Genomic DNA, 26,611 nt, shown 5'->3' with positions numbered 1-26,611 from the left:
AAGGAAGTTCATACTTTAGAGGGGGTTCCTCCCTGAAAGGGAGGAACCCACTTTAAAGGATTGAAAACACAAATCAAGAGAAATAATTCTTTCTGTTGGACGGTGATGGACCCAATCCTATGCTTCGCATTAGGAGCATCATCTTCCTGTATATTTATGTGTGCGTGTTTGTTCTACGCTTAATTTGTTGAATTGAGGTCAGAGTCCCAAGTTTCTTCCTGGATAGAGAGAGAGAGAGAGAGATCCTTATTCGCGTACTCTAAAGATCTATTAATTTTGATGTCGTTCAAGTCAAAAAAAGCTCCACTAGTTATCGACTAGAATCGGACCTGTGACTTTCTTCTGCGCCAGCTAGAAAGTTAACTCATAAGTGGGCCTACCATTAAAAAATATACAGTATATATTTTGTTCAGAGAATATGTTATTGGTTTACCTCGTCATGAGTATGCGTTTACTTCAGCTAAGCTACAAAGGCTTCTTACAACTTTCTATTTATAATAACGTGTACATATTCATGCAGGAACTTAATACGTAAAGACATGACACATTGGAATGATAAAAAACAACAAAATAAAACTTACGTAATGTTTATCAGAAGCGGATTATTCCGCTTAAAATTGAAATCATCTTGCATGGAATGATAAGTTCCATTATACCAAAATGGTTACATTTCAGGCAGTATCTATAATTCAGTTTAATTTTAATTCTGACGATGTTTTGATTGAAAAGACCTGCACTGGAATTCTTGATAGGACGCAAGGAAACTTGAAAGATTTTCTTTTGAGGCGATTTAATCCCTAATACCGGGATTTTAACTTCTGCAATCTCGATACTTTCATTCTTTAAAACAGACTAGTCGGTCGGTGAACACACTTTATATAATCTGCCGTTGAGCAGACTATAACAAACTGTGGAGTTGGGATTAATAGTTCTGTCATTACATCAATGTTGTGAAGTCCAAGCTTGAGTGTTAAGCCGCTGAACTCACATGTTAAGGAAACTATTTTTTTTTTTATTTGAAATTCCTTTCATTTTTTTTTTAGACATCCAAGACTTTGGAAATCGAGACAGATTATGAAAAATCGATTAATCTGAACGTGAAATGCCTCTACAGCGAGGAAGGATGTACTGTAGTAAAACCTATGAGGGAAATCCAGGTAATTAATCTTCGTTGGTTTTGTTCTTTTTTAAAAAATATTGTCAAAATTTAAATAGCTTTGCTTTTCTATGAATATACTAATTAAATGTATGACTTATGATTTATTCGCGTCTTTGTTTAACAGATGCATAATAATGATCCAATGAATATGTGTGTGTGTGTGTGTGTGTGTGTGTGTGTGTGTGTGTGTGTGTGTGTGTGTGTGTGTGTGTGTGTACGTGCGTGCGTTCAGTGGCGCACTCAAGATTTAATCTTGGAGGCGGGGATAGTGAGTAGATGATTTGAGAATAGACACTACTCATTGCATACGACCCATGACTGAGCCGTTGCAGTGATCGCCAATACATGATACCCGTCATCTCCTCTGTCCTGGCTTGGGCAAACGAAGTAGCGCTCGGTCCGCCCGAGCACTTCGTTCGCCTTGCGTTCACAGCGGCTGTAATTTCCGAGAGCTATAGGGTATTACCATCTTATGCGACCGCTAATTCATAAATAGTATAGAAATAGAAGACACGACACAACATAAATAAATAAAAAAATAATTTTAATTAGGAAAAGATTTTTGGAAATTTTTCTAGTGTTTTTTTCCTTTTCGGGGAGGGGGGAAGGCCCCCCCTGTCCTCCTCCTGGTTACGCCAATGTGTGTGTGTGTGTGTGTGTGTGTGTGTGTGTGTGTGTGTGTGTGTGTGTGTGTGTGTGTGTGTGTGTGTGTGTTTTACGACTTCTTAAAATAGTCTGTCTTAAAAACTGTATTTCGATTTGAGTCATGTTTTTACGAATACAACCCTCAACAAAGAAGGAGAGGAGTCCGGGTTCTGAATATATATGATTATCATGCAAAAAACCAGAAGAGGCAGTTGTTCAGTTGTCAGAGTACTAGTTTTAACATGCATACTCTTAATGTATTATTTACATTAAAATGTTTTTGTCTCATCCACAGGTCCACATTGAAAACTGCTCCTATCTTACAGCTGATTGTCCTCTGAAATGCAATTCAAAGGTATGTCGAAAAGACTTACTGGACCATATGCTAAACAAATGTCCTGTTACAATGATGAAAGGTGATCGTTTCAGCACACAACTTCCCAAGAAAACTCCAAATGTAAGTAAATTATAATGAGATATCATGTGCATACAATCGCCACTGCTGTTTCTTTCCAGCAGTGGCGATTGTATCAAATTGATATATGGCCTCTCTTTCTCTCTCTCTCTCTCTCTCTCACCATATCTCCCACCTTATCTCGCAGTGAAGCCTGTTTACAGGTGCACCAAGAGCGTCTGGCATACTTGGGGAATATTACTGCCACAAAAGTATATCTTCCCTAGTTGGAGGAATGCCAACTAGACCTCTAGCTGGCAGATGTCTTTAATTCTCAGTCACCATCTTGCTTATTGGAAGCCTGAAGTGGCTACCTTCCTTTGGAATTTCAGAGCAAGGGCGACAGTTTCTCTTACCTTCTCTCTTCTCACATGAAATGAGGGTACTCCGCCTCAAAGATAAGTTAATTACCCTGTAAAGGACCCGGATTACCCTCCACTTCGAAGAAACAATAGTCAAATCATGTTCATCTAGCCGGCTGCTGCAACGAATCAGGAAGCTTCTCGAACAAGAAATATTCTTGTTTCAATCTTTTACCTAAAGTAAGCGAAGAAACGTTTGCACGGGAAATATCTGTACGAAATCTCCTTCTATATTATTATTATTATTATTAATATTATTATTATTCCTGCCTCCAAGGAGTCCGAAGACTCATCGCGGGAGGACACCTACAGCTGTCTCAACCACTATACCGAACCTCTACTACGAATCATCTCCATCAACGCCATCTACAGGCCACCACAACTAGTATTTTTTGTCTGTAAATTACGTGTGTTCTGAAGGGCCGATTTGTAGGTGAAAAACCCGAGTTTCCGGGAGAAAAAACCCTGCTACCTCCCGTATGAGATCGGCTAACTCACCTTCGATTGAAATCGTCCAGATAAAGATTCCTCCCGTTGCGACGAGAATATAGAGACTATTGACTTCACGTTATTTGCCTGAGTTTTCCAATAACGTACATCATTCTTCAACGATGGAAGAATGCATATTAAATACATTATGCAGTCCATACAGCATAGCAATATTCACAACTGAAAGGATTATGCTGTTCATGGGATACCGAAGCAACTGATATCACAGCCTTTACAGAAGTAGACTACTCGTGAAAATAATTCATGTGCTGATCAAGGTCTTCCGGATGTGATTGCTTTCGGTGGTTATGGCTGTGCATGGTGCTATAATGGACCAAGCATTGCAGAATTATCTGTTTGTCTGTCTGTCTGTTTGTTGAAGTCACTGCCATGTATTTTATGTGCTGTCCTTAGAGTGACCATTTTAGTTTACTCACTGAGATCTTAGAGTTAGCATTACGTCACATCGAGTTTTTGGTGATCCTCTGTACCTTTATATAAAGGTCAAGGCCGATCTGGATAGTCAACTTTCCAATAATGCATAATAATAAATACAGAAAACCCTCGTATAAGCGGTACTTATGCAACGCGGTTTCGATATAAGACGGTCTACAAACTGTAGACCGTCTTATATGTCAAATTTGAAGAATCTGAATGCATATGCGGTTGTACTTATATGACCTACTTATTCCCAGAGAGCGTCCAATTCTGTTTTGAAGTGGTTTCAATTGAATGAATTTTTCTCCTTTAGATGCAAAATTATAATCTGTTCATGTTAGGAGTTGCCATGATAGTCTCTCTCTCTCTCTCTCTCTCTCTCTTTCTAACCACGTATGTTTCTTAATAGAAATTTATTTTCAAAATAGAGTATACTTTGTTTTTTACTCTCTTACTTCCTTTATCAGCTCAGTAAAAATAATAATAAAATTAAAATTAATATTAAGAAAATTTAGGAAAACCAAAGCATGGTCAATACTCATCAGCATTCCAAGAAGACTAACATCGAGTCAATGGAGGTTAGTCATGTATAAGACTGATTTTATATTCATCGTTCTCCAGTGTATAACGGATACGTTATCACTATTAACATCTCTCCAAGAATCCTTTAATATTTGAGGTGTTTTATTTATATTTAAAATATAACACTTAAGCTAAGGTTATTATCAATTTTATATTTTCGATTCGATATGATGTATTACAAAAGCGTTTATAAATCCAGGAATCAATGCATAAATATAGTTATCTCTAGCCTACAATGGTAATGTGTTCTTAAAAAAACTACCCACTTTTAGCATTTTCATATAATTCTACACGGGAAGTTTATTTTAGACTTTATAAAATTCCTTTCGATATTTACTCCTTTGGATTTTCATTCACTAGCCAAAGCTACACCGGTAACACATTGAATTAGGCTCCCTTTTACGCGAATAACAACTTCCTGTGTCTTCGGTTTCATTACCTGTCCAGTGATGTCGGTGCGAATCTGTAGTCATCACGTCAGCAAAATATCCAAAGTTCCTGAATTGAGGTGGGCGCAGTATCTTTAAGTCTCAGAGATGTGTTTCATTCGGTTGGCATGCTGTGCATTCACCAACCATTCAAGATCTCTCCATTTATGTACTAACTAATTATGTAGTTGACTTTCGATTACACGATATATTATTGTCCTGTAAGACTCCATTTGAAATCAGGATCAATATTGCAGATTAAAATGGATTTTTATAAGCTGTTGGTAATTTACATAAGCCACACCTTAGCTATATAACGCATTACAGAACTTAATTACGACTCGCTAATCATGCTAAAACCATCACCATATGATTCTCAGACACTGGAATTCATTCATGATGGATTCAACTCGTCAGTTATTGCCAAGAACAGATACTAATCAGACCAATGCATTTCTTCACATTCCTCAAATATGCCTTTGGCTGTAGAACGCCATACGTAGTAAAATGTTCCGTATTGTCATTTGGCATATTGTACCCACTCTCCACATGTTGTATTACCGGCGTTCAGCTGTCGACTGCATGTTGACTGCCATACGAGGTGTTACAGCCTTAGTTCAACATGAGTATTCACTCGAGATGATGTTCACATTTCGCCTGGGGAAGATGGTATTTTTTGGCATCATACACTCCAAGAATTGTAATACATTACTTTTCCTATGATTTCACATTGAATACTATACACTGCTTGGATAGAAGTCAACGAACCCCACCTCCCCTGGTCAAGGTAAACTTAGCTATATAACGAGTATTGTGTTTTGTGGAGGAATATGATGCTCCCAAGTCAAGGCAACTGTGTCCGAGTGAAATGGCTGCGAGGAGGTAAATGATGAAGTCTGAAACAGACGTTGTGATAAGATACCACGATGCACGCCTATATGTTCTGTAAATTGTTTACAATTTAGGCCATCTGAGGTCAACAATCACGGATACCATACCGAGATGGAGGTGCAAGGAGTCAACTGCAAGTGCTACCAGCAGTGAATGACCAGTGCTGCAAAAAATAACATTTAAAAACTGCCATTTCTCAGCCGCCTCGTTGAATGCTGAGTTTCGGGCATCGACTGGAACACGAATCTGCACAAAAGCATTCGGAACCGAGGCACATAGGCTTCCATGGTAGGATCGCAATATGCAAGTCCCCACATTACCTGAACCAGCATATAGCTTCGTCTTCATTGGTGCGAAGAGCATGTACAGTAGGACCTAGAAGCTGGAAAAGCTGTGTCATGGAGCGAAGAATCACGCTACACCCTCTACCGAGCAGATGGACGGGTGTGGGTGTGCAGAACCCAGCGAATGTCTCTTACCCGACTACTTAACTCCAACTATGAAATTCGGAGGTCGCCGTGTGATGGTATGGTCCTGAATTTCCTTGTTTGGCCCCAGACCTGTTTGTGGTCCTACGATCATTAAACTACGAGAGGTATCTGAACATTTTGGATAATGCAATGCTCCCTACTTTGTGGCGTTTCTACTGAACTGACCATTGTCTCTTTCAGTGAGATAATGCAACTTGTCATAAGGTTGCTGCTGTAACTGCTTGCTTTGTGGACGTGAACGTGGCCACAATTGAATAGCCTCCACAGAGCCCTGATTTCAACCCTATTGAACTTTGTGGGATGACCGTAGTGTTGGGTCAGGTCAAGGGACGTCCACCCCACAGCAGTCCAGAATCTAATTATAAGCCGAGAGGAAGAATGGTCCAAGATTTCCATTGATCGCTATCATCTATTCGTAGAAAGTATGTTTCATAGGATTGCTGCTGTCATCGCAGCGAAAGGAGGTCCTACATTATATTAATGTGGGCGTCATGGCTGGTTGATCCTCACAAGATGGTGTTCGTTAACTTCTTTTCAAGCAGGGTATATGGATCGCATAACTATATATCCAATTCTGTTGTGGTGACTTATATTAGCGCTAACATACAACGAGAACAGCGAAGGCTCCACAGTATTCATTTGCCAATGGTCAGCAGAGAATGTTATGCATATATTTCTGCCGATTACTTAACAGACTGTCTATACTTATAAACTTTTTCTGAAAAAAAAGAAAGCTTTCTAATAAAATTTGGATGGAATTTATAATACAACGATGTTTTATAAATTTTCCTTGTTTTTATAGTGCATTAAAAAAACTGAAAGCTATCAATATTATATTCCAGTGTTTGTGATTATTTTCAATTTAATTAAAAGCTATTTGATATTTGCTAATTATTTTCTATTAGATAACAGTTCATAAAATGTAGTTATTGTTTAGGTTTCTCTTAATGAAACCAAAATTCATAACAATACAGTTGACAAGTATACAAAATCTCCTATCAGTAATCAAGACGGATTTCAGAAAGTGAGTTTAATTATTTCTATTATTTAGATTAAAAAAAATAGTTTTGCTTCTTGTTTGATCTATTTATTTTTTATGTATTCACCATTCTGCTTAATGGATAAAGTATGTTTAGTAACTTCAATCTATTAACTACCTAATTTAATATATATTTTATTTAATAATATTATTTCTCTCATTCAAAATAAGCCATTAATTACTGTACATTTTCATCATTTCACTAAGACCAACATCATTTCTTATTCGCAGAGATAGCCTCCGTATCTCAGTCAGTATAGACGAATCCCTTTTTTCAGAAAGATCCGGGTTCGATTCCCGTCAGTGACGTGATTAACTTTATCTGGTCTCTTTCGACTAAAGGTGAGTTAGCCGGTCTCATAGGGAGGTAGAGATTTTTTCACCCGGAAACCTACCCGTGAACACAGATTACAGTCAAAAATATTTAACACACAGAGGCCTGATTCGTCAGCTATGCCGGTCCCGAACGATAAAAATGGAAGCGGGAAGGGGGGTTTGAGATGGTGCCGTATATCCCGTAAAAGGAGGTTCACGGGCGTTGTATCATCATACGCTAAATAAATAAATAATTCTTGGAGATGAATAGATTTTGGTTTTAGAGTTGAAGATTAATTTAATTCAACAGTAAATTATAATCTTTCTGACTTTAAAAACAGAAAGAATAAAAGAAAACGAAGGGACTACACGTGCAGGTAGAGATCAGATTAGTCAGTATATGATATCACTCGAATGTAATTTTTGTCCATATAAATGAATTGTTAACTGATTTTGTCACATGCAAGTAATATCGTTCAGACAAATCAAAGCTTTCGACTATTAGAAATCAGATATTTTTTCTTTCTTTATTTTATTACAAGCGATACTCTGTGATAATTGTAGGCAAAGTGATTATTGGCGGGACTGTCTGTTTTGTATAGTGGCCGTTAAAGATGAAGAATTGAAAATTGTAATCAATTATGCATTTTTCTAGAAAGTCATGATAACCATTCCTTTTTCCCTGATCAAGTATGTTATTCACCAGAAGGATTTTTTGTGGCAAATTGAACAACAAGATTTCTCTCTTTTTAAAGCCTTGCGTAATAATTTGACCTGTGTTTTTATTGATTGATAATTTTTTAATATTAACATAAAAGTGAGCATGAAAAGACGTATATGACAAACATTGAGAACTAAACTAGTGTATAGTGAAAGCGACCATATTGATTTTTTTCATAACACTGCTGCTATTTGAAAGATACACCTTGTAAAATACAAATTAAAATATTCCATGTTATCGCCACAACAGTTCACTTATCAGATTATCTTTCAACTTCAGAAATGTTAACAATTTCCCGATTTTCGATGTAATATTAAATATATTATTTTTAAGTAGATGCTTATGTAGATTTGTGGCAACGTTTCTGGTTCCATATTGCCAGATTACTACTTCTGGCGGTCTAGCAATAACAGTCTTCGAAAGAAGATCGTTAAAAGTTCGAATGCAGTTGTCAAGTTCAGGAACTTGGACTTTCTCTCGGCTTTGTTTTAGATAATTTCCAAGGGTAACTGCTCTGCGGAGCAGAAAAGTAGGCTTTCTTGCTTTCTTCCTGTTTTTTTTTTTTTTTCGGATAATCGAATTTTTAATCCACAAAGCAGAAAAATAAACTGTGGAACAGATGCAATAGGACCACGAGGAGGAGAAAATTATTTACCCTATTTTCTCCTTAAAATCTACAAAATCAACTGTACTTATGAACTCCATTGCTTGTAACGATTAAGTGAGGACAGCGGTTCCCGGTTCCTTTTACCGTTTGAAGAATTAACAGGCATTAGAGAACATTTTTAAATCTTTATGTGGCTTATCCTTCATAAAAATTGAAACTGTTTCATGGTGTAGAGAGTAGTTTTGTTAAATTATTTTTGTTTATTATTTATTCATTTGTACATAACCCGAATATTCATTGCAATTGTTTAGGTAGTACAGCTTCACGAGCAAAGGACGTTGAGGAAAGGTTAATACCATTACTGTGGACGGTATTAACAACCGGAATGAAGGGAAAATTCCGTGTCCAAATTTATGAACCCTCCTAGCACCTGCCAAGTTGCTTGATATGCGAAATCCATGTATTTACCATTTACAACGCACTCCGGTAGTGAATTTCGGAACTACTTCTTTTTTCTCAGATATCGCTTCCGCATGACGCACGAAGTATTCCTGGATCACTTGAGGACACTCCACAAGCTCGTAAACAGGGATAGTTTGATTTTGATAATTTCTGTATTTCAACCCCCTCCCCCCAACCTCCCTTACATATATGATTTACCTTATTTGAATTCACTCTTTTTGTTTTGTTGTTTTGCCGAATTGCGTATAAGTGATTTGTAAACGTGCCACGTTGAAATGTTTTATTGCCTTCAATTACTGTTTATGTCGCCACCTGGTGGAGCAAAGGAAGATTTATTTTGCTTTTAAATAAAAATGATTTCAAAATGATTATAGACAAAATGATTTCATTTTAGCCGCATCACAAACGCTACAGAAGAGATATTTATTTATACTTTTCATATCTAGATGAAGCTAAGACCATAACTGTATGATATTGCTGTACATATACTATTCTATACAACGCTATCATCAACGATTTGGAGCTTAATTTTTATATATATTTTTCCTTTTTTCTTTTCAGATATCTGTGGCTAACAATATGGAAATAGGATTACTAAGAAAAGAAATCACAGTAATTTCTTTACTTTCATATTACTTTTATGAATTATCCCTATTTAGTTATCTAATCAGTAAGGTTTGCATCCGATGGACCGTTGCTTCCCTAAACATTGGTTAAGAAACCGTAAACTATAACCAACATATATCCCACTGATTTATATTAAAATTAATCTTCCTAGACTCGTTTTTAGCAAATGGTGGGAAAACTATTCTGTGTTTTAGCGACTGCTTCAATCTCTGCCATTATGTTTGTATTTATATGAATCTGACAATAAAGTAAATTATGGTGGCTACCTTTCTAACTCAACCATGTGAACTAAAAGATATCACGATGTCTTTTAGTTCACACACTTGAGTTTGAATCCCATGCAGGACGCAAAGAACCTTAATCAGGGATTTTTTTTTTTTGTTATCTTCACTTGAATGGAAGTGACAATGTTTTTCTTTAAAAGTAGGCCTGTTCATCCCGCAAGAGCCCCCATAGTTGATAGATAGATAGAGATAATTCACTGGCCACATAGCCTTATCTGTGTAGCCAGTTTATTATCGGCTATTTGCTCAACTTCAACCAATATATATTTTTTGGTGGGGGGGAAAATATTTAAAATGATGAGCGTATCTTATTGAAGTTGGTCTTTTGTATATACAGTGCGGGGGAATCTTTCTTTTTATTTTTGTTGGATAGGGGGTACACATGATTGCATGATACACATCGTCCTTCATATTATCCCCGTAGATGAAACGTCATGAGGAATGAGATCAGAACAGGACAGGAAATGAAATACTAGAGCAGTAACTATTGGAATTCTGGAATTCTTAGGTTTGCTTACATGATTTGATATCACTTGCTAATAGAAAAGCAGCCTATTGGTTTTTAATATGAATCGAATTGGCTAATAATATGCCTGTAATGGTCTGACATTTTACATATTTTGACCGTCGACAAGAGTGGAGTCTACTGTACCATTCATTGTTGTTCTGTTTCTCATATTTAACAGCTATTAATGATCGCATTCCATTTCAGTTGGAAATGAGTCCTATTCTCAGAATGATATTCCGTAGTCAATGCTTCTATATCCAATTATTAAAGCGACAGAAATCAATGCCAATCTTGTCTGCTAATGTGTCAGATGGAAACCATTACATGAGTTTGCTTTTGTATGGATAATCAAATCATTTTTTGTCACTGCTTTGTTAACATCAGTTGTGAACAAGTGAGGTAAACAGTGTCCCCCTGTTTATATGTTTCTTAAGGATTCTGAGTCGTGTTTCCCATATTTGACATATATGGGAAATATGGAAATATATATACTGTATATATATATATATATATAGCTGTTTGAAAAGTTTCTCCCAATATATGGAAATTGAGTGTGTCTGTGTGTGGTTTTTGCAGATTTTCTTAAGACAATTAAATCGTACTATTATTTGTTTTTCATAGGAAGTCAAAGAACACAACAATTCTCTTCAGAAACAATTTCAGGTAAGCTTCATTCTTCGTTAAAGTTTCTGAGCACTGACTCCTTTCTAGAAGATGCCCAGTTATTATTAAAAATTCATGCTAGTATTTCTCCTACAAAAATTGTAATTTTCCTCGAATAATCAGACCGATAAGTCCATCAATATCTGTGAGTTTGTACATTATAGTAATTTATTATGGATAAAAATATCGCTAAAGAAAAATTAAAACCGCAATGCATCATATCCATTTCTAATTGCAATGTAATGTAAAGAATTACTATATCTATCTATCTCTCATATAGTCCTTAATGGACCGTTGAGTCACTCATGGCTAAGCCATGAATGTCTAATGGACGGTGAATTAAGACAGATGGCGCCCATCTCCTCTTCTGTATTCGTCTACATGTCCTATAGCTGTATTCTGTATGTTCACTGGTCCCGTTTGCCCGTTTGCGAGATGAAAAATCCCAGGATAAACTGGAGAAAGAAACCCTACTGTCCACGCCCAAGACTGGCTAACTTGGCTATGGCTGAGGAAAATCCTTCAGCTCCCCATGTCTCCGACTAGAATCGAACCTAGGCCACTCCTTCTCCAGGCATATGGTTGCGAAGCGCACCCTGAAAAAAATTTTTTTTTTTTAACTTGGTATATTAGGTATTCAAAATACCGAGTAATTTTATATAAACTTGGTTTTTAATCCTATTTCCCAAGTGAGCAAACAGACAAGTAAGTCAGATTTGCACCTGCACATAGTGCAAGTCTGAGGCAACTCATGGTAGTGCCACTGCAGGCATCTCGTGGTAAAGGTGGATTAAGTTCTGATCACCTTCCTTGGTATTCTTCCCTTAATGTAAAGCACATCCCCTTGCGGAGATGTATGATACTATGCATTAAAGGCAATGGTCACTACCCATACCGGTTTCGACCTTTATTGAGGTCTCATCAGTTGGAAACAGACCTGATAATGCTAAGGTTGAAGTAATGCAGAGCTTATATGAATTTTACCTAAACAAGTTGCCACAAGGTGCTTTGACCTTATTAAATATAATCTCAGGATGAGAGATAGATGTTGAAAGTTTTTTAACATGGGTATATTATGTATTCAAGATACCAAGTAATTTCATATAAACTTGGTTTTTTATCCTATTTCCCAAGTGAGTAAACAGACAAGTAAGTGAAGTTTGCGACTGCTCATAGTGCAAGTCTGAGGCAAGTCATGGTAGTGCCACTCCACCTTTACCACCAGTTGCCAGGAGTGGAACTGCCATGTGTTGCCTAGAGTGGCACTACCATGAGTTGCCTCAGACTTGCACTATGTACAGGCGCAAACTTGACTTACTTGTCTGTTTGCTCACTTGGGAAATAGGATTAAAAACCAAGTTTATATAAAATTACTTGGTATCTTGAATATATATATTAAAAGACGGGCCAATCAGTGGTTCAGAAACAGCAAAACGTTTAGTTGAATTTGGTTTCTTAAAAAATTAAGAATCATTTGTTTAATTGAATATTTTTACATTTTTTTAACAATAAAAATTTTTATCAACACTATATTTATATAAAAATAAGAGACATCTTATATTATTTCCAGGAAGTCAAACATGCAAACAGCACACTCCAAAGACAATTTGAGGTGAGTTCGTATTTATTCTCTTTCTTAAAAATTCATGTTTGCGCTGGTCATTCTCAGAAGAATAAAAGATATGGAAACGGTTTAATATTATATGTCTATTTACGTTTTTCAAGAAACCTACAATTTAAATATGGAAATTGTACGAGATAATGCATGGCATATGGGAATCACTAATCACAATAACAAACATTTGCTACACCAAGATTCCAAAAGTACTGGGACATCTCACATCAAGCACAAATACATAAAAAAGGTGCAAAATTCCCAAACAAATAATCCGTTTAATCTGAGCCTTTGATACGTTATTCTGCACGATGAGTGGAAAGAATTACCAGCGTAAGGAGGAAATGATAGTCAGATATAACATCTGACTATTTCTGAAACATCTCTTTACGTTCTATTGAAGATTACCAAGTGTACGTTTGACCTGAGTGTCCCCCATATTAAAAACGGAACAATGTTAGTCCAAGTCGTGAGCGAAGCCGAAAATACAACTGATAAGAGTCAACGTTCCTTCAGACTGTTGGTTTCCTCATCTTTCTGGAGATCCTAGAGAAGCATTTGTTATAAATGCGAGTATCTGGGAGCAGCCTTGTAAGTGTTTCTGCTATCCATCAAATGTACATCATCAGCTGGTGGGAGTTGATATCACATACATAGCCTAAACTGCGGATCAATGGAAATCGGTTCTATAGAGCAGCAAGTCCTGGTACTCGCTTTTCTAGTCTGATTAAAGTGTGTGAGCTTGTCTAATGTTTACTCTCTCAACAGCGAAATTTGGAACGTGATATAATGATGTAGGCCTAAATGGCATGGATTAAATCTGTTAGTTTGAATACTGATGTACTGGACAACTGTGTATGTGTGTTTGTGCGTGGGTGCTTTTTCTATTAAAGCAGATTTTCTTAAAACAATTAATTCGTATTTTTATTATTATTTTTTTCATAGGAAGTCAAAGAGCACAACAACTCTCTTCAGAAACAACTTCAGGTAAGCTGTATTCCTCTTGCAAATTTCTGACTCTCGCAGATACCAAGTTATTATTGCAGTTTCATGCTATAAAATTCTAATTTGCCTCGAATAATCTGATCAATCAGTCAGTCAATGTTTGTGATTACTTTCCGACTTTTTTTAAATGAGAATCTGATATATATCTGTGCGAAATTCGTTATTAATTTGGCATCTACTTTTTAAATTGGACACATATGTTGGTTTACAGTTTAAACATGATTAATAAATGACTCCGTTTTATTATAATTAATTAAATCATTTTGTAGTTAACATATTAACTCCGAAGATGTAGCTTTTTTATAATTGATAAAAAACACGGAAAAGAACAACTATACAGTGCTTTTTATCAATTATAAAATAATAATAAAAATGAAAGTAAATTAGCAGTTGTAATAATTCAGAGATAGGTGAGTCTCTGTGTGTAATGTATTTTTATTATTTATTAAGGATGTCGCGATATCTCTCATACCCTTTAAAAAGTCATCGGTTCGAATCTACCATGCAAAACCATCGTTTATAAAAGTAGATGAAATCACAAAAAGCTTTCCCTCTTTCTGTTTTGAGGGTTTTTCCTTACAAGAAAAAAAAAGAAAAATAACGATCGCAGAACATACGCAATTAAGGTCTCATAGCTTTAGTTGCCTCAGCCGTCATTCCCGCAACCTCACTCAATCCTTCGCATTCATTATCCAGATATATTTACATCATTAGTTCGAAAATGCCTTCGGCGAGATTTCTAACAGGCCATAAGTTGTCAGCCTTTCAATAGCAATTATTAATTTAATATCAATTCTTCAACTTATTACGAAACCAAAATTGGTGTATGTAGTACATAAAGATATAGTCGATATCTTCCATGGTGGGAGTGGAGATATTAATAACAAAATACTTAGTGTGAGTATATTCCCTTTTTGTATTTTTTTAATTCAGAACTACTTAATGTTATTTCTTTCTTCCTTTTTTGTTTAAGTTCAAAAAAAAAAATAATAATTCACATACAAGTAAAAATGTATAAATTTGTTTAGTAATATAAAGTCTTTGTGCTGTTTTTATTTTTCATAATTCCGTTTCTATATATGATATAAAGAATTTTCAAAATACAACAGAGAAGATATTTATTCAATATTTAAATAAACTTTCAGAGATTGTTTCGATATATTTTCAGTTTATATATTCTACATCAATATTTGGAATGGCTTCAGTTAAAGAAAAGACCAAATTGTATTTTCTCGCCATATGAACTGAAGTTATTTAGCCCATCAGAAATAAAAGATATGTCTAATTACAACAAGGAAGTGCCTCACACAAATTTAATTAAAAACCGAATAAAAAATTGAAGATAACCGTTTCCATTAATAATAAACTACGAATCGCAAGACTTACTCTATTGACAAACACGAGATCGTGTTGTCTGTAGATTAAGTTTTTACAAAGTCTTCGAAAATCAGTAAGACTTGTCATGGGAATTTTAGTTCATTAAATTCTCAAAATCAAATTACATCAGCAAGCGTACATACGATTCAAGTTCTTCGAAGGTTATTTGAAGATAATGGGCTTGCATGACTGCCCATCATTTTAATTATGAAATTGAAAATAATGCCTCATTTGTTGAAAATTTGTTCCGTGATGACAGAGATAGTAGTGTACAGCTGAAAGATACTTCCCCTATTTGTCTGTCTGTGGAAACCTCCTGAGATGAACAAGTCTTCCAATGGGGGATGACAGATTATTTCATGCGTTGAAGGATATCCTTAGCAGTCCACGCATAATGGTTCTTCGTATCTTTATGAAGGAGCAAAAATGACACTATCACAAATTTTCAAAGAAACACAAAGACTTATATCATGGAGGTGGTGCGTTTTTATATTCCACTGTGGCATTGTAACCAGAACCGAAACATCAAAACACTTAGGCCAAACAGTCTCTTTTGTTCGAAGGCAATTTAAGCGATGACTAAGAATCAATATGAATGTGATGCCGATTACGTATGGTGCAGGGATTGCTTCTTTGGCATATTGTTTAGGATTTGTACAACACACTGTGCTACTGTCCAATGCTCCTTGAGAAACATCTACAGTCTAGAGCAGTGATTTTCAACCTTTTCCATAATACGGCACACATAGACTAATTATTAAAATTCTGCGACATACTAAAAATATATTCTTTTAATTTTTTTGATGATCTGACAAAAGATAGGCATGACTTTGATTGATTTACACACACAAGAAGAGGGAAGACCATACACTAATAAATAAATTCGGAAATTACGACGTTATTTCTTTCAATTAATTTGTTTCCATAAATCTCGCGGTACACCTGAAGCCCTCTGGCGGCACACCGGTTGAAAATCGCTGGCCTAGAGCGTTGCAAACTTTTGTATCGAAATATACTAATCGGTGTATTCGACTTGTGTTTTATTATTATTTTTAAAATCATAATCATCATTATTTCAGTAACAGCAAAATTTTAGTTGAATTTGTTTTCTTAAAAAACTTTGAAAACTAATGATGAATGATGAATAAAATAAATTAGTTACCCATTACAGAATTAAATATAATTTTTTTTGTCTTGAACAATTTAATATCTTTCTTAACAATGAAAATTTAATCAACACTATTTTTATATAAAAATAAGAAAAATCTTATATTATTTCCAGGAAGTCAAAGTTGAGAACAGCATACTCCAAAGACAGTTTGAAGTAAGATCGTATTTATTCTCTTTCTTAAAAATTCATGTTCGCTCTGGTCATTCTCAGAAATATATTTATATTTATTTTAATATTATATGGCTATTCGCTTATTTTCGTGAATCTCAAAAATTATATATATCTACATTGCATGAGAGTGCATGGCATATGGAAATCATTGAGCTCTATTACTACACTAAGATATTTGCTACACAGATTACAAAAGTACTGGGACATCTCACTTCAAGCATATGTTTCTGCGACATGTGAAGAGCAGCGTGGAAGGAATATTCATGGCATGGAGCTGAAATAACATTAAATACACATCATCAGTTGGTGGGAGTGGACAACGCACATAGCCTAGGCTGCGGATCAATGGAAATTGATTGTGTAGACCAGTGTTTCTCAAACTTCAGATATCCGCATACTCCTTAAATTTTCATTATCACCAAGTACCCCTTATCAAAATAATAAATAAAAAAAGTATATTTCATTGTAAATGTCTATTGCAAATTTTAGACTGCAAATGTCATTTATTTGAATTTATATGTCCATGTAAACAAAAAATATCATTTATTTTTGATAGAACAAAATTTTGAATAAAATCTTCATTTCCCTCCATGAAGATCGACATTTCAAGTAATTCATATCATAGGCACGCAGATTTCTCATCTTCTTCCTAGTTGGTTCTTTAAAGATGTCAGACGACACACCCTTATCAATTTCATTTGATCCAGATGCAATATGAACGTTTTCTTGTTGCTTATAACTACTTGTATTTGCTATACTGCTCTCTTTTGTGCGTTTTATAAATCCAGTCTTTAAGCGATGATCCATACTTCAGAATTTGAAAGCTAAAAAATTATATTTACTCGAATATAACTCCTACGTTTTTCCAAAAAGAAAGCTAAAAAAATCGTGTTACAAGATATATGCGTGAATTTATGGAAACTAAAGTTTTCAGAAGAAAAAAAAAACTGCCTTATCAAGACTCTTCTATTCGCTATCGTTACTTTTGGCATCGAGAAAAGTTTCCTTGTGTGCATCGTTAAAGTCATTTTCTCAAATAGCTTCGTTTTCTTTCTCCTTATTTCAAGCAAAAATCACCAGTAATTTACAAGACTGGTGATACGTACAATCTTTCACAAATGGCTAATAAAAAGTAAAAGATAAGCGCCAAACAGACAGCAATCGTAGGCCAGTAGAGGTACAGCAACTCTGAAGAAGGGAATATGATTGGTGAGGTATTAACAAAAGATCTCTCGAACCAAAGACAAAGGCAAGCCAACGGTTGTTGAAATGGTAATTCTCTTCAACCGAATTCCATAATGTCTGAAACACATTCACTATATATTGCTTAGTTTGAGCATGTTCACGATGGGGATGGTGTCAAGCAAAACCATATGTTGCACTGGCAACATATGATTTTGCTTGAGTATATATAGCAGTTTCTGTTGGAGGGAAGGTGTGATTCATTAGTTAGTGTCATTTTTATCCCAGTTGTATCTAATTGCACTATTTGTTGAGAAATATATTACACAGACTGCAAATGTCTCTACCTTATTCAGCGATACAATAAAACTACTTTTTTATTTGTCTTCAGTATAGTGACGCTGTTGGGAGCGTCTTGTTTACTGCAGGGAGCGAGTTACTATCCCCAAGACCTGCACGTCGTGGCGATTGTAACTCGCAATTTGAGTAGGAAAATTCATACATAATATAAACTTTATTGAGAAATAGATACTTTTTTAATTTTTTTTAATAATGATTCCATGCGTTAATGATGCAGAGCCGAAAATTGCCACGTAACCCCCGAAGATCTTTCGTGTACTCCTGGGGGTACGCGTACCACACTTTGAGAAACACAGGTGCAGACCGACGGGTCATGGTACATAGTCTTCCAGCACATTAATCAGAAGAGTATGTACCAGACCGACGGGTCATGGTACATACTCTTCTGATTAATGTGCTTGATAGTAGTGGTTGTGAATCTGCTTTTCAGATGAGTCTTCTCCCAACAACGAAATTTGGAGGTGATATTATATTGATGTGGGCCTAAATGGCATGGGTTAAATCTGCTAGTTCAAACACTGATGTACTGGACACGGATATGACGGTTATTACCATAAAGCAATGACATAAACATGCGGTTTGAATAGAATAACATCGAATCGTACCTCCTGTATGGCTGTCTTCATTACTGAAACTTAATAGTGCTTTATAGAAAGAATAGTGTACGATAGAACACCAACTTTCTTTTCGGAATTAGCAGAAGGCCTTCCACTACGATTTGAAGTAAATACCATTGCCAAACTCAGGAAAATGCATTATTTTCTTATTTCAATAAAGATACGTTTTATTTCTATCTGCATGAGCCTATTACTTTTGCTTAGATAGTATATAAACGTGAGGGGTGTGTCAGGATGTGTTTCACCTCAAAGTACAGTCTGGCACCATTAGGATCACACCTACACATGATGTTGATTACTAATTTGGGACAATGAATCTAGAAATGAAGAAATAAATATTTAAACGTAGTATTACTAATAATTTTTATTATTTTATTCGAGACACACAATTACCATCGTCTATGTCTGTGTTCTTGAATATGATTTCAGAGTTTTTATTATTTGTGAAATTTAATTTAGTATACATAAAAGCGGTTCTAAGTTGGCCTAATAAATATTAGTTCTCTGTGTTTAAAACAGACGGAAGTCGCATAATTATTTCAAAGAAAAAAGCTACATTAAAAGAAACAATATTGCACACCATGACAAATGATCTGGCTTCAAAGAACGTGCATGACGCTTGTAAAAGATTTAAACCACACTTTCAAAAGTTTACGAGAAGCTAAAATAACTATTTAATCTAAATTAGGAAATTTATTTTAAGATTAAATTTTATTTCTTGTAAACTATAATATACTATCTGAATAATACAGTATCTCTCCCAAATGTCTCATAATCCATATATCGGTTAAAATATTTTGATGCTATATAATGCTATATCTATTTAAAAAAAGCAACCTTTTGTTTTTATGTATGTACATAAAATAAATATGTATATTTAATGCATAAAATATGTATTAAATATACACATGCATATTTGTGTTTTATACCTAAACATTGCGACACATTCCAGATTTATCAATAGAAAGAAGGATTATAACTTCTTATTTATTATTATTTTTTTATTTGTCCATTCTCATTTTAGATTTTGGAAAATAATTGCCAACAGGTGGAAGGAGAAAACAGAAAATGGACGAAAGACTTCAAGGTGAGTCAGTTTACGGCACTAGTTGAAATATCCTTTTAAATTCTAGAATTATTCTGCTTGGCTGTCACAAATTGCTAATGAAAAGTTTAAATTCAAGTCAGAAACACAGCTGTAAAATGAGCATGTCAAGTGGTGGTCATAAAATTAAGGTGCTGCACGTTGATCGTTAAGTTATACATAGAATTTGGATCAGGTAGATTTTGTTTTCACATTCTACCAAACCAAATTTTAACGTGAATTATCTAGGATTCCACCTACTTCAACAGCTTCTTTTCCTTTTCGACTTGTATATGGATTTTTATGGTAGTATCACTTTAAATATCTTATAATAATACTACATTGATAATATGACTTCTTTTATAGAAAACCCAGTCACATAATCGACGCCTGGATGCCGAACTTAAGAAGAAAGCCAGAGAAATCACTGTTAAGTATTTCCCTATAACGAAACAATTATTTCTTTGTAATAGCTTCTCCTAATCAGTTCTTTAGATAATAATAATATTATTAATAACATATAGAAAAATGATTCCAAATTAATCTTAAAAATGCACTCGGATATTATTTTCTGACCTCCAATACAGAATGAAATTTGTAAAATTGCCTAACTAGGCTGAACAATTACAAACTGGTTATAACTATTATTTTATTTTGTTGCTGTTAATAATGACAGAAATTTCAAAGTTAATACTACTGTTACTCCAGTGAAAAAAAGATGCGTAAATCTATTACATTAAATACTAATAAGAAATAAGATTAGAATTTGTTAAATTTAGTCACGGTGATGTCTCGAACACTGAGATAGGCCACAGACTAAACTTACCTCGCTTTGTTATTTTTGCACTTGTTAAAAACCAAAATAATTCTAAGTAAATAGTGCCACAATAATGTTATTGTCGAAATGTAAAATAATAATAATAATAATAATAATAATAATAATGGTGTAGATCAGTGTTCTCCAAACTTTTCGTTGCGAAGGCCACGTTGGGTACTTCAGCACTGTTCTGTAGTAAAAAAAAAAAAAAAAAACTCTAGAACTAGATATATGAGTTTTATTGAAAGCAGATAAAAACTGATTACAGTATGTGAGATTAAATTATCGTATATTAATGACAACAAACACTATCAGCAAATTCTCATATTTTTATCACAAATTATAATAAAACCATTAATGTGAATGATGTAACTGTGTTTGTGTTTTTAAAATCTTATTAAACGCAGGTTCAAATTTTGAAATGTTATTTACAAGTAACGATTTCAAATGTTCATCAGATAAATTTGCCCTGTATTTTGACTTGATATATTTCATTCGGGAAAACGTTTGTTCGAAAAGATACGTTGTCACAAAAATAGAAATAAATTTATAAGTAAATTTCTTCAAATTTGCTTGTACAATTCAAATTTGTTTTCTTCATTAGTCCATTTTAGCCGAACTTTTATTGTCAGAAAGACTAACTTGGATTACGGTTACTTTTTGCTATTAGGGAATATATTTTGAACTCAATTTTAATTAATGCATTTGAAATCTATCAACACCCTGTGTTTTTTTTTACGCTGATTCTTATTGAAAAATTAGTCCAATTGGCGGGCCGTATAAAATCATATCGCGGGCCGTAGTTTGGAGACCCCTGGTGTAGATTGATGACCAAATTCTTTGGCGTGTTTCCTTAACCCAAGTAATTTATGTTTACGAAAATTATTAAAAATTTTTTGTTTTCCGTATCTCACGTAAATAAATGCTTTATTGACATACAATCAATTCCATCTTTCAGTTTATTTAAGGTTCAGATCTTAAAAACAGAAAGGTGCACAAGAGTTCTAATATATATATATATCCATTATATTTCAGAATTACTCAGTTTTATGTTTAGTACAACTATGTTATTAATAATGCTATTATCTTTTTATAGTTTTTTATATTTAGAGACATATTCGATTATTAACTGTTTTATAATTATATGGTCGAGAGTAAATCATCTTTTATATGAATTTCAAACGAAATACTCAGATAGCATGCATTTAAAATCTAACGTGCGATACAAATACGTTGAAGAAAAAATTAATATTCTGTTTGAAAGTCAGCATTTCTATTTTATTTATTAGTACATTTATCAAAAATGTCATATATAATCATTACCTAATTTATGTGTCGCCATATTCACTGTCATATCATTTTGTTTTCAGTAGGAAGCTGAAAATGGTAGGTTCAGATACTGCCATTAAGTAACATCCAGAGTAGGTATTGTAAAACCTTAGTTGATAAAATATAAATCTTGTTCATTCACCACCTTACAATTCTTCATAATTATATTTATTATTTTATTTCTAAATTTTTAAGCAGATAACCGAAACTGTATATTTTATGGAGGCCAGAAAAACTAAACATTTTTGTATGTAAAAAAACTATCGTATATAGAAAATAATTATTGTGTTGTATAATGAGTAATCGGTTTTATTACTGGAGTCGAATTTTTGCTCAGCGTATCTAATAAGAAAGTTTTTTTTGCTCTATTACCTTACATCATATTGATCTTTCTGCAATTTCTATCTTAAACCTTTGAAGGAAATTTTATGAATCTAAAATAAGGTAAATAATTTCAAATTTCGTAGCAAATCCCCACAGTATAACTGAGTCAGAATGTAAACCAGAGCTACCATCAGAAAATAATTGCAGCTATTTTCCCCATTGAGCCTTACTGTAAACTATATCATATACGGAAAAGAAAAAATAACATCTTTATTTATCACTGATTTTAATTTCAACAATGTGGAACATCACTTAACTTGTGCTGCTAAGTTTAGTTACAAACTTAATCTATAATACAGATTTATATTTCATTTTTCACTTTAAATTATTATAGTTATTTCTTCTTCTATCCAGGAACTAAATGTTAAGATGATGGACGCCAATTCGAGGGTATTTATCTATAAAATAGATCGATACTGGGACAAGAAACGATCTGACAGAGACAGAAATGGAAGCAAATGTCGAACATCTCTTCCCTTTTATGTGTCGAGGTCTGGACCATGTGGATACAAAACTCACCTGGATATCTATCTGAATGGATATGCCGAAAATATGGACACCCATTTAGCAGTTTACTTTTCTATTCAGAAAGGTGATTTTGATGGCGCTTTGGAGTGGCCTTTCAAACATCTGGTAAGCGACAGGTTGATCAACTGGAAATCTAACTTCTTTAATTGTACTAGTTCCCTAAAGTCTATGGTTTATATAAACTGAATTATATAGGATAAATTATATTGAGCGAATATACACCATTAAGAAAGACCATGCCTCATTCTCCTTTATTTTAATAACACTCCGCCTCACCAACCAAGACCAGTTCTCTCGTCTTGAAGCTTCAGAGGCTTTTATTCTATGGAATAAAAGTCTCTGTCCTTTCTGTGTTGATGTCTTTGGTGTTTTCCCGATATTTTCCTCCACGAAAACAAACTGCAACTCAGCTAGAAGCACACAACAAATCCCTTTTATATTATATTATATTATAGTATATTATATTATCATCATCAGCAGCAGATATTTTCAATCCATCCTGGGTGAAGGCCTTGTCTAGATTAATCCAAAACTGTCTGTCTATGGCTCTCCTTTCCCATTTAACTCCTGCAAATCTTATGGTATCATCAATCCACCGTGATTTAGGTCGGCGTCATGGTCGAATTTCCTCTCGTGGAATCCAATCTCGTACTTATTTTGTCCATCGTTGATCTTGTCCTCGAGCAATATGCTTAACCCATTGCCACTTCAGATATTTCACTCATCCTATGATATCAGAGACTTTGGCTTGATTTCTTATTCACATATTCCTTTGTTGATCCAGTCTTGTGATACCAAGGATACCTCTTTCCATACTAAATTGTGTTGTTCTTAATTTTTGTATTTCTTTTGCTTCCATGTTTCACAGTCATATGTCAATATAGGAAGAACACGTCGGTTAAAAACTTTTCTCTTCAAGCATAATGGTAATTAGCTTTTGAATATTGAATGTAATTATCCAAATGCCTTCCACCCAGATATCGTGGGTCTTTTAATTTCGTCCATGATATTTTGGTTCAATGATATCTGTTGTTCTAAGTCAGTGTTTCCCAACGTGGGGCGTACGCCCCACATTGGGAAAATTTGAATATTTTGGGATATATTAGAAATGAATATATTAAAAATGTTACATTCTTCACCTCATCACCGATATACTAAAAAAAACTCACCACTGTCAGCGATAAATTGTCGATGTCGCAATCCTGACTTTCCGAGAAAAAAAAGCTGACATCACTAGTACAGCAATCAACATAAATACAATATCAAGAAGAACTCTCAGAAGAGCAAAATGATGAGTCTATTACACCGTTATTCAACATAAAAGGAACAATGGCATGGCTTTCTGACCAGACAGAAACGAAATACCGAAATTCAACTAGTTTTGCAAAAAAAAAAAATACTGTTGCCCTTCCCGTCGTCATGTTTAGTAGAATGTGGCTTTATTGCTGTAAATGACTTGCTACTGGGAAAAAAATCATCTGGATATCACAAACCATAGGGGTTTGAGATTGAAAATGACTAAATTAGTAGCTCAAATAAAAACCTTTCAGCAGACATCAAGATTAAGGATCGCATTAACTTGGATTTTATTTTCCCGAGTTGAGTTCGATTTATGTTTTATGATATACAAAGTGTAATATAATATTTATATTCATTGAAGAAAATCAAATTAAAACAGTTTTTACCTATATTCCTTTTTTATTTAAAGTGCATATTTATATTATACGTTTCAGAACTTGGGGGACTATTATGATGGGGGGGCATCAAAATCTTAGAGGCGTTGAGGTGGAACATGATCCAAAAAACGTTGGGAAACACTATTCTAAGTATATGTAATGGTCTACTTGTTTAATTTCCTCATTATTGAGTTTTATTGTTCTGGTTGGACATAGCTTAGGGAATCTTTAGGCCAGCTGTTTTGCTAGCAATTTGGAGTTCATGGATACGAATCTGTAATTCATGCGTAGTTGAAGTAAAGATAACTAAGTTATCTGCTAAACGTAAAGGGCTTAAATATCTTCCATTTATCTTTGGCCATTTCCCTTCTCAATCAATAAGTCTGAATATTTCTTCTAGACATGCTGTTAATAATTTTGGAGATATTGGGTCACACTGTCTTATACCTCTCTGCATTTCCACAGTAGAGATCTTTCCATTGAAATGAATTGCTCCTGTGGCATTGGTGTATGCAGATTTGATGGTCCTGACGCACGGTTCCTCCACTAGCTGATTTCGTAATGCTTTTGTAGTGGTGGAAGCAGAGTTGTAAAATAGATCGCCTCCCTCGATGAGTCTTTGAACTCCCTGGAGGTGACAAATAAATAATAATTTATGGTAACTGATATTCATTACACCGTTCGTTGTACAACTTGAATATGGTCCATTGTACTAAAGCCACTTCGAAAGTCTGCCAGTTCTTTTGGTTGTTCTAGGTCTAGAGTCGCACAAAGCCCATGAGCCAAGATTTTTGTAAACCACCAATAGGAGACTGAGAGGTTGGTAGTTTTTCATGTTCGCCTTTTTTATGTATCAGAATTAGAATAGCCTTCTTTCATGTTCCTGGTGCATTATTTTTCTTCAGATATAAGGTGAATAGTTTTGCTAAGATTTTGTAGATCATACCTCCACCTGAGTTTAGAAGTTCAACTGAAACTCCATCCCCACCTGCAGCTTTTCCATTTTGCAAGATTTCGATTCTCCTCATAACTTCTGGTAGAATCTGTGGTACGTCATATTATTTATTATCATTATATTCTGCTTATTATCATTTCTTCATATTTCATATTGTTCATATTATTATTACTTCATTTTATATTATATTTTTAATATTATATTATATAAAATCATGGTACAAGAAATCTAAACATCAGATTTTATTTCAGGTGAAGGTGACCCTCGTGGACCAGAGAAACCACACATGGGATAAAGAACTAATAATCGATCCCGTGAGAATTGGTCTGCATGCACCTTGTTTTCAAAGACCTACCGATCAGAATTCGTTCCGATGGGGAATTTCAAATTGCATCTCCTTTAGTGAACTAGAGTCACATGACAGTCCGTATCTCATGGATGACATTGTATATCTAAAGATGGTAGTGTTCTTGACATAATTTCTTGCACTAAAATAATAAATATCGAACCGCAGATAAATGATAGACTATTTTGATTTATACTTCATCGACATCACATGTGTAACCTCCAACCAGGATGGCAATCTATACGTGATGCGATTATATAATAATGGACAGGACGAATTTAATTGTAAGATATGAGAACACCGCCTCTTTCATTAGAAATGAAAATGATAAATACAAAATTGATATTTGTTTTCTAAAGAATAATTTTTTAACTTTGTAAAAATATATAAAATATAACATAGAAATGATTAACATGCTTATCCTTCCCACGATATGATTGTATTATAGGATTTCTTTTCATAAGAAACACAATAACTTTGACTGAATTATCTCACAATGTAGTGATTGTTTTCACGCTGCGTGGAATGTATTTACTTGTTTTTCAGTTCACTGACTTGACAAATGATGTTTAATATTTTCTTATTAAGCACTTGATAATGTAATGTCCATAAAAGCATTGCTATATGAAAAATTCATCGTATTAAGAACAAACTAGAATGAGATGATAGGATAATTAAAAAAAACCCTCTAATTGTCTGAATTATAATTTAAAAAGTGGATTAATTCATTTGTAATATTGTAAATAAGTTCATGTGTATATAATCATATTGGGAAAGATATTCGCTAAACGTTTGTTTGCTGTTGTTACAGGCTTCGTATTATGATGAA

The 26,611-nt window shown here is 34.3% G+C and overlaps 1 protein-coding gene across 1 annotated transcript; it reads left to right on the top strand.

The window, feature by feature from the left end:
• Positions 1–1,043: 1,043 nt before the first annotated feature.
• Positions 1,044–25,955, top strand: LOC150092059 (TNF receptor-associated factor 3-like; the record flags this gene model as incomplete). Its single annotated transcript, XM_090415343.1, has 12 exons — positions 1,044–1,157; positions 2,100–2,261; positions 6,877–6,963; positions 9,645–9,695; positions 11,124–11,165; positions 12,736–12,777; positions 13,726–13,767; positions 16,445–16,486; positions 19,688–19,750; positions 20,114–20,176; positions 22,632–22,910; positions 25,688–25,955. Coding segments are annotated over 12 exons (1,215 nt in total), but the record flags the coding sequence as incomplete, so codon positions are not given.
• Between the last annotated feature and the right edge of the window lie 656 nt (positions 25,956–26,611).

This window comes from Typopeltis vanoorti, unplaced genomic scaffold (assembly GCF_054136105.1).
Source record: "Typopeltis vanoorti isolate ZY-2024b unplaced genomic scaffold, IOZ_Tvanoo_1.0 HiC_scaffold_88, whole genome shotgun sequence".
Taxonomy (NCBI): Eukaryota; Metazoa; Arthropoda; class Arachnida; order Uropygi; family Thelyphonidae; genus Typopeltis; species Typopeltis vanoorti.
The sequence above is the reverse complement of the archived record's forward strand: the minus strand, read 5'-3'. Positions and strand labels throughout refer to the sequence as shown.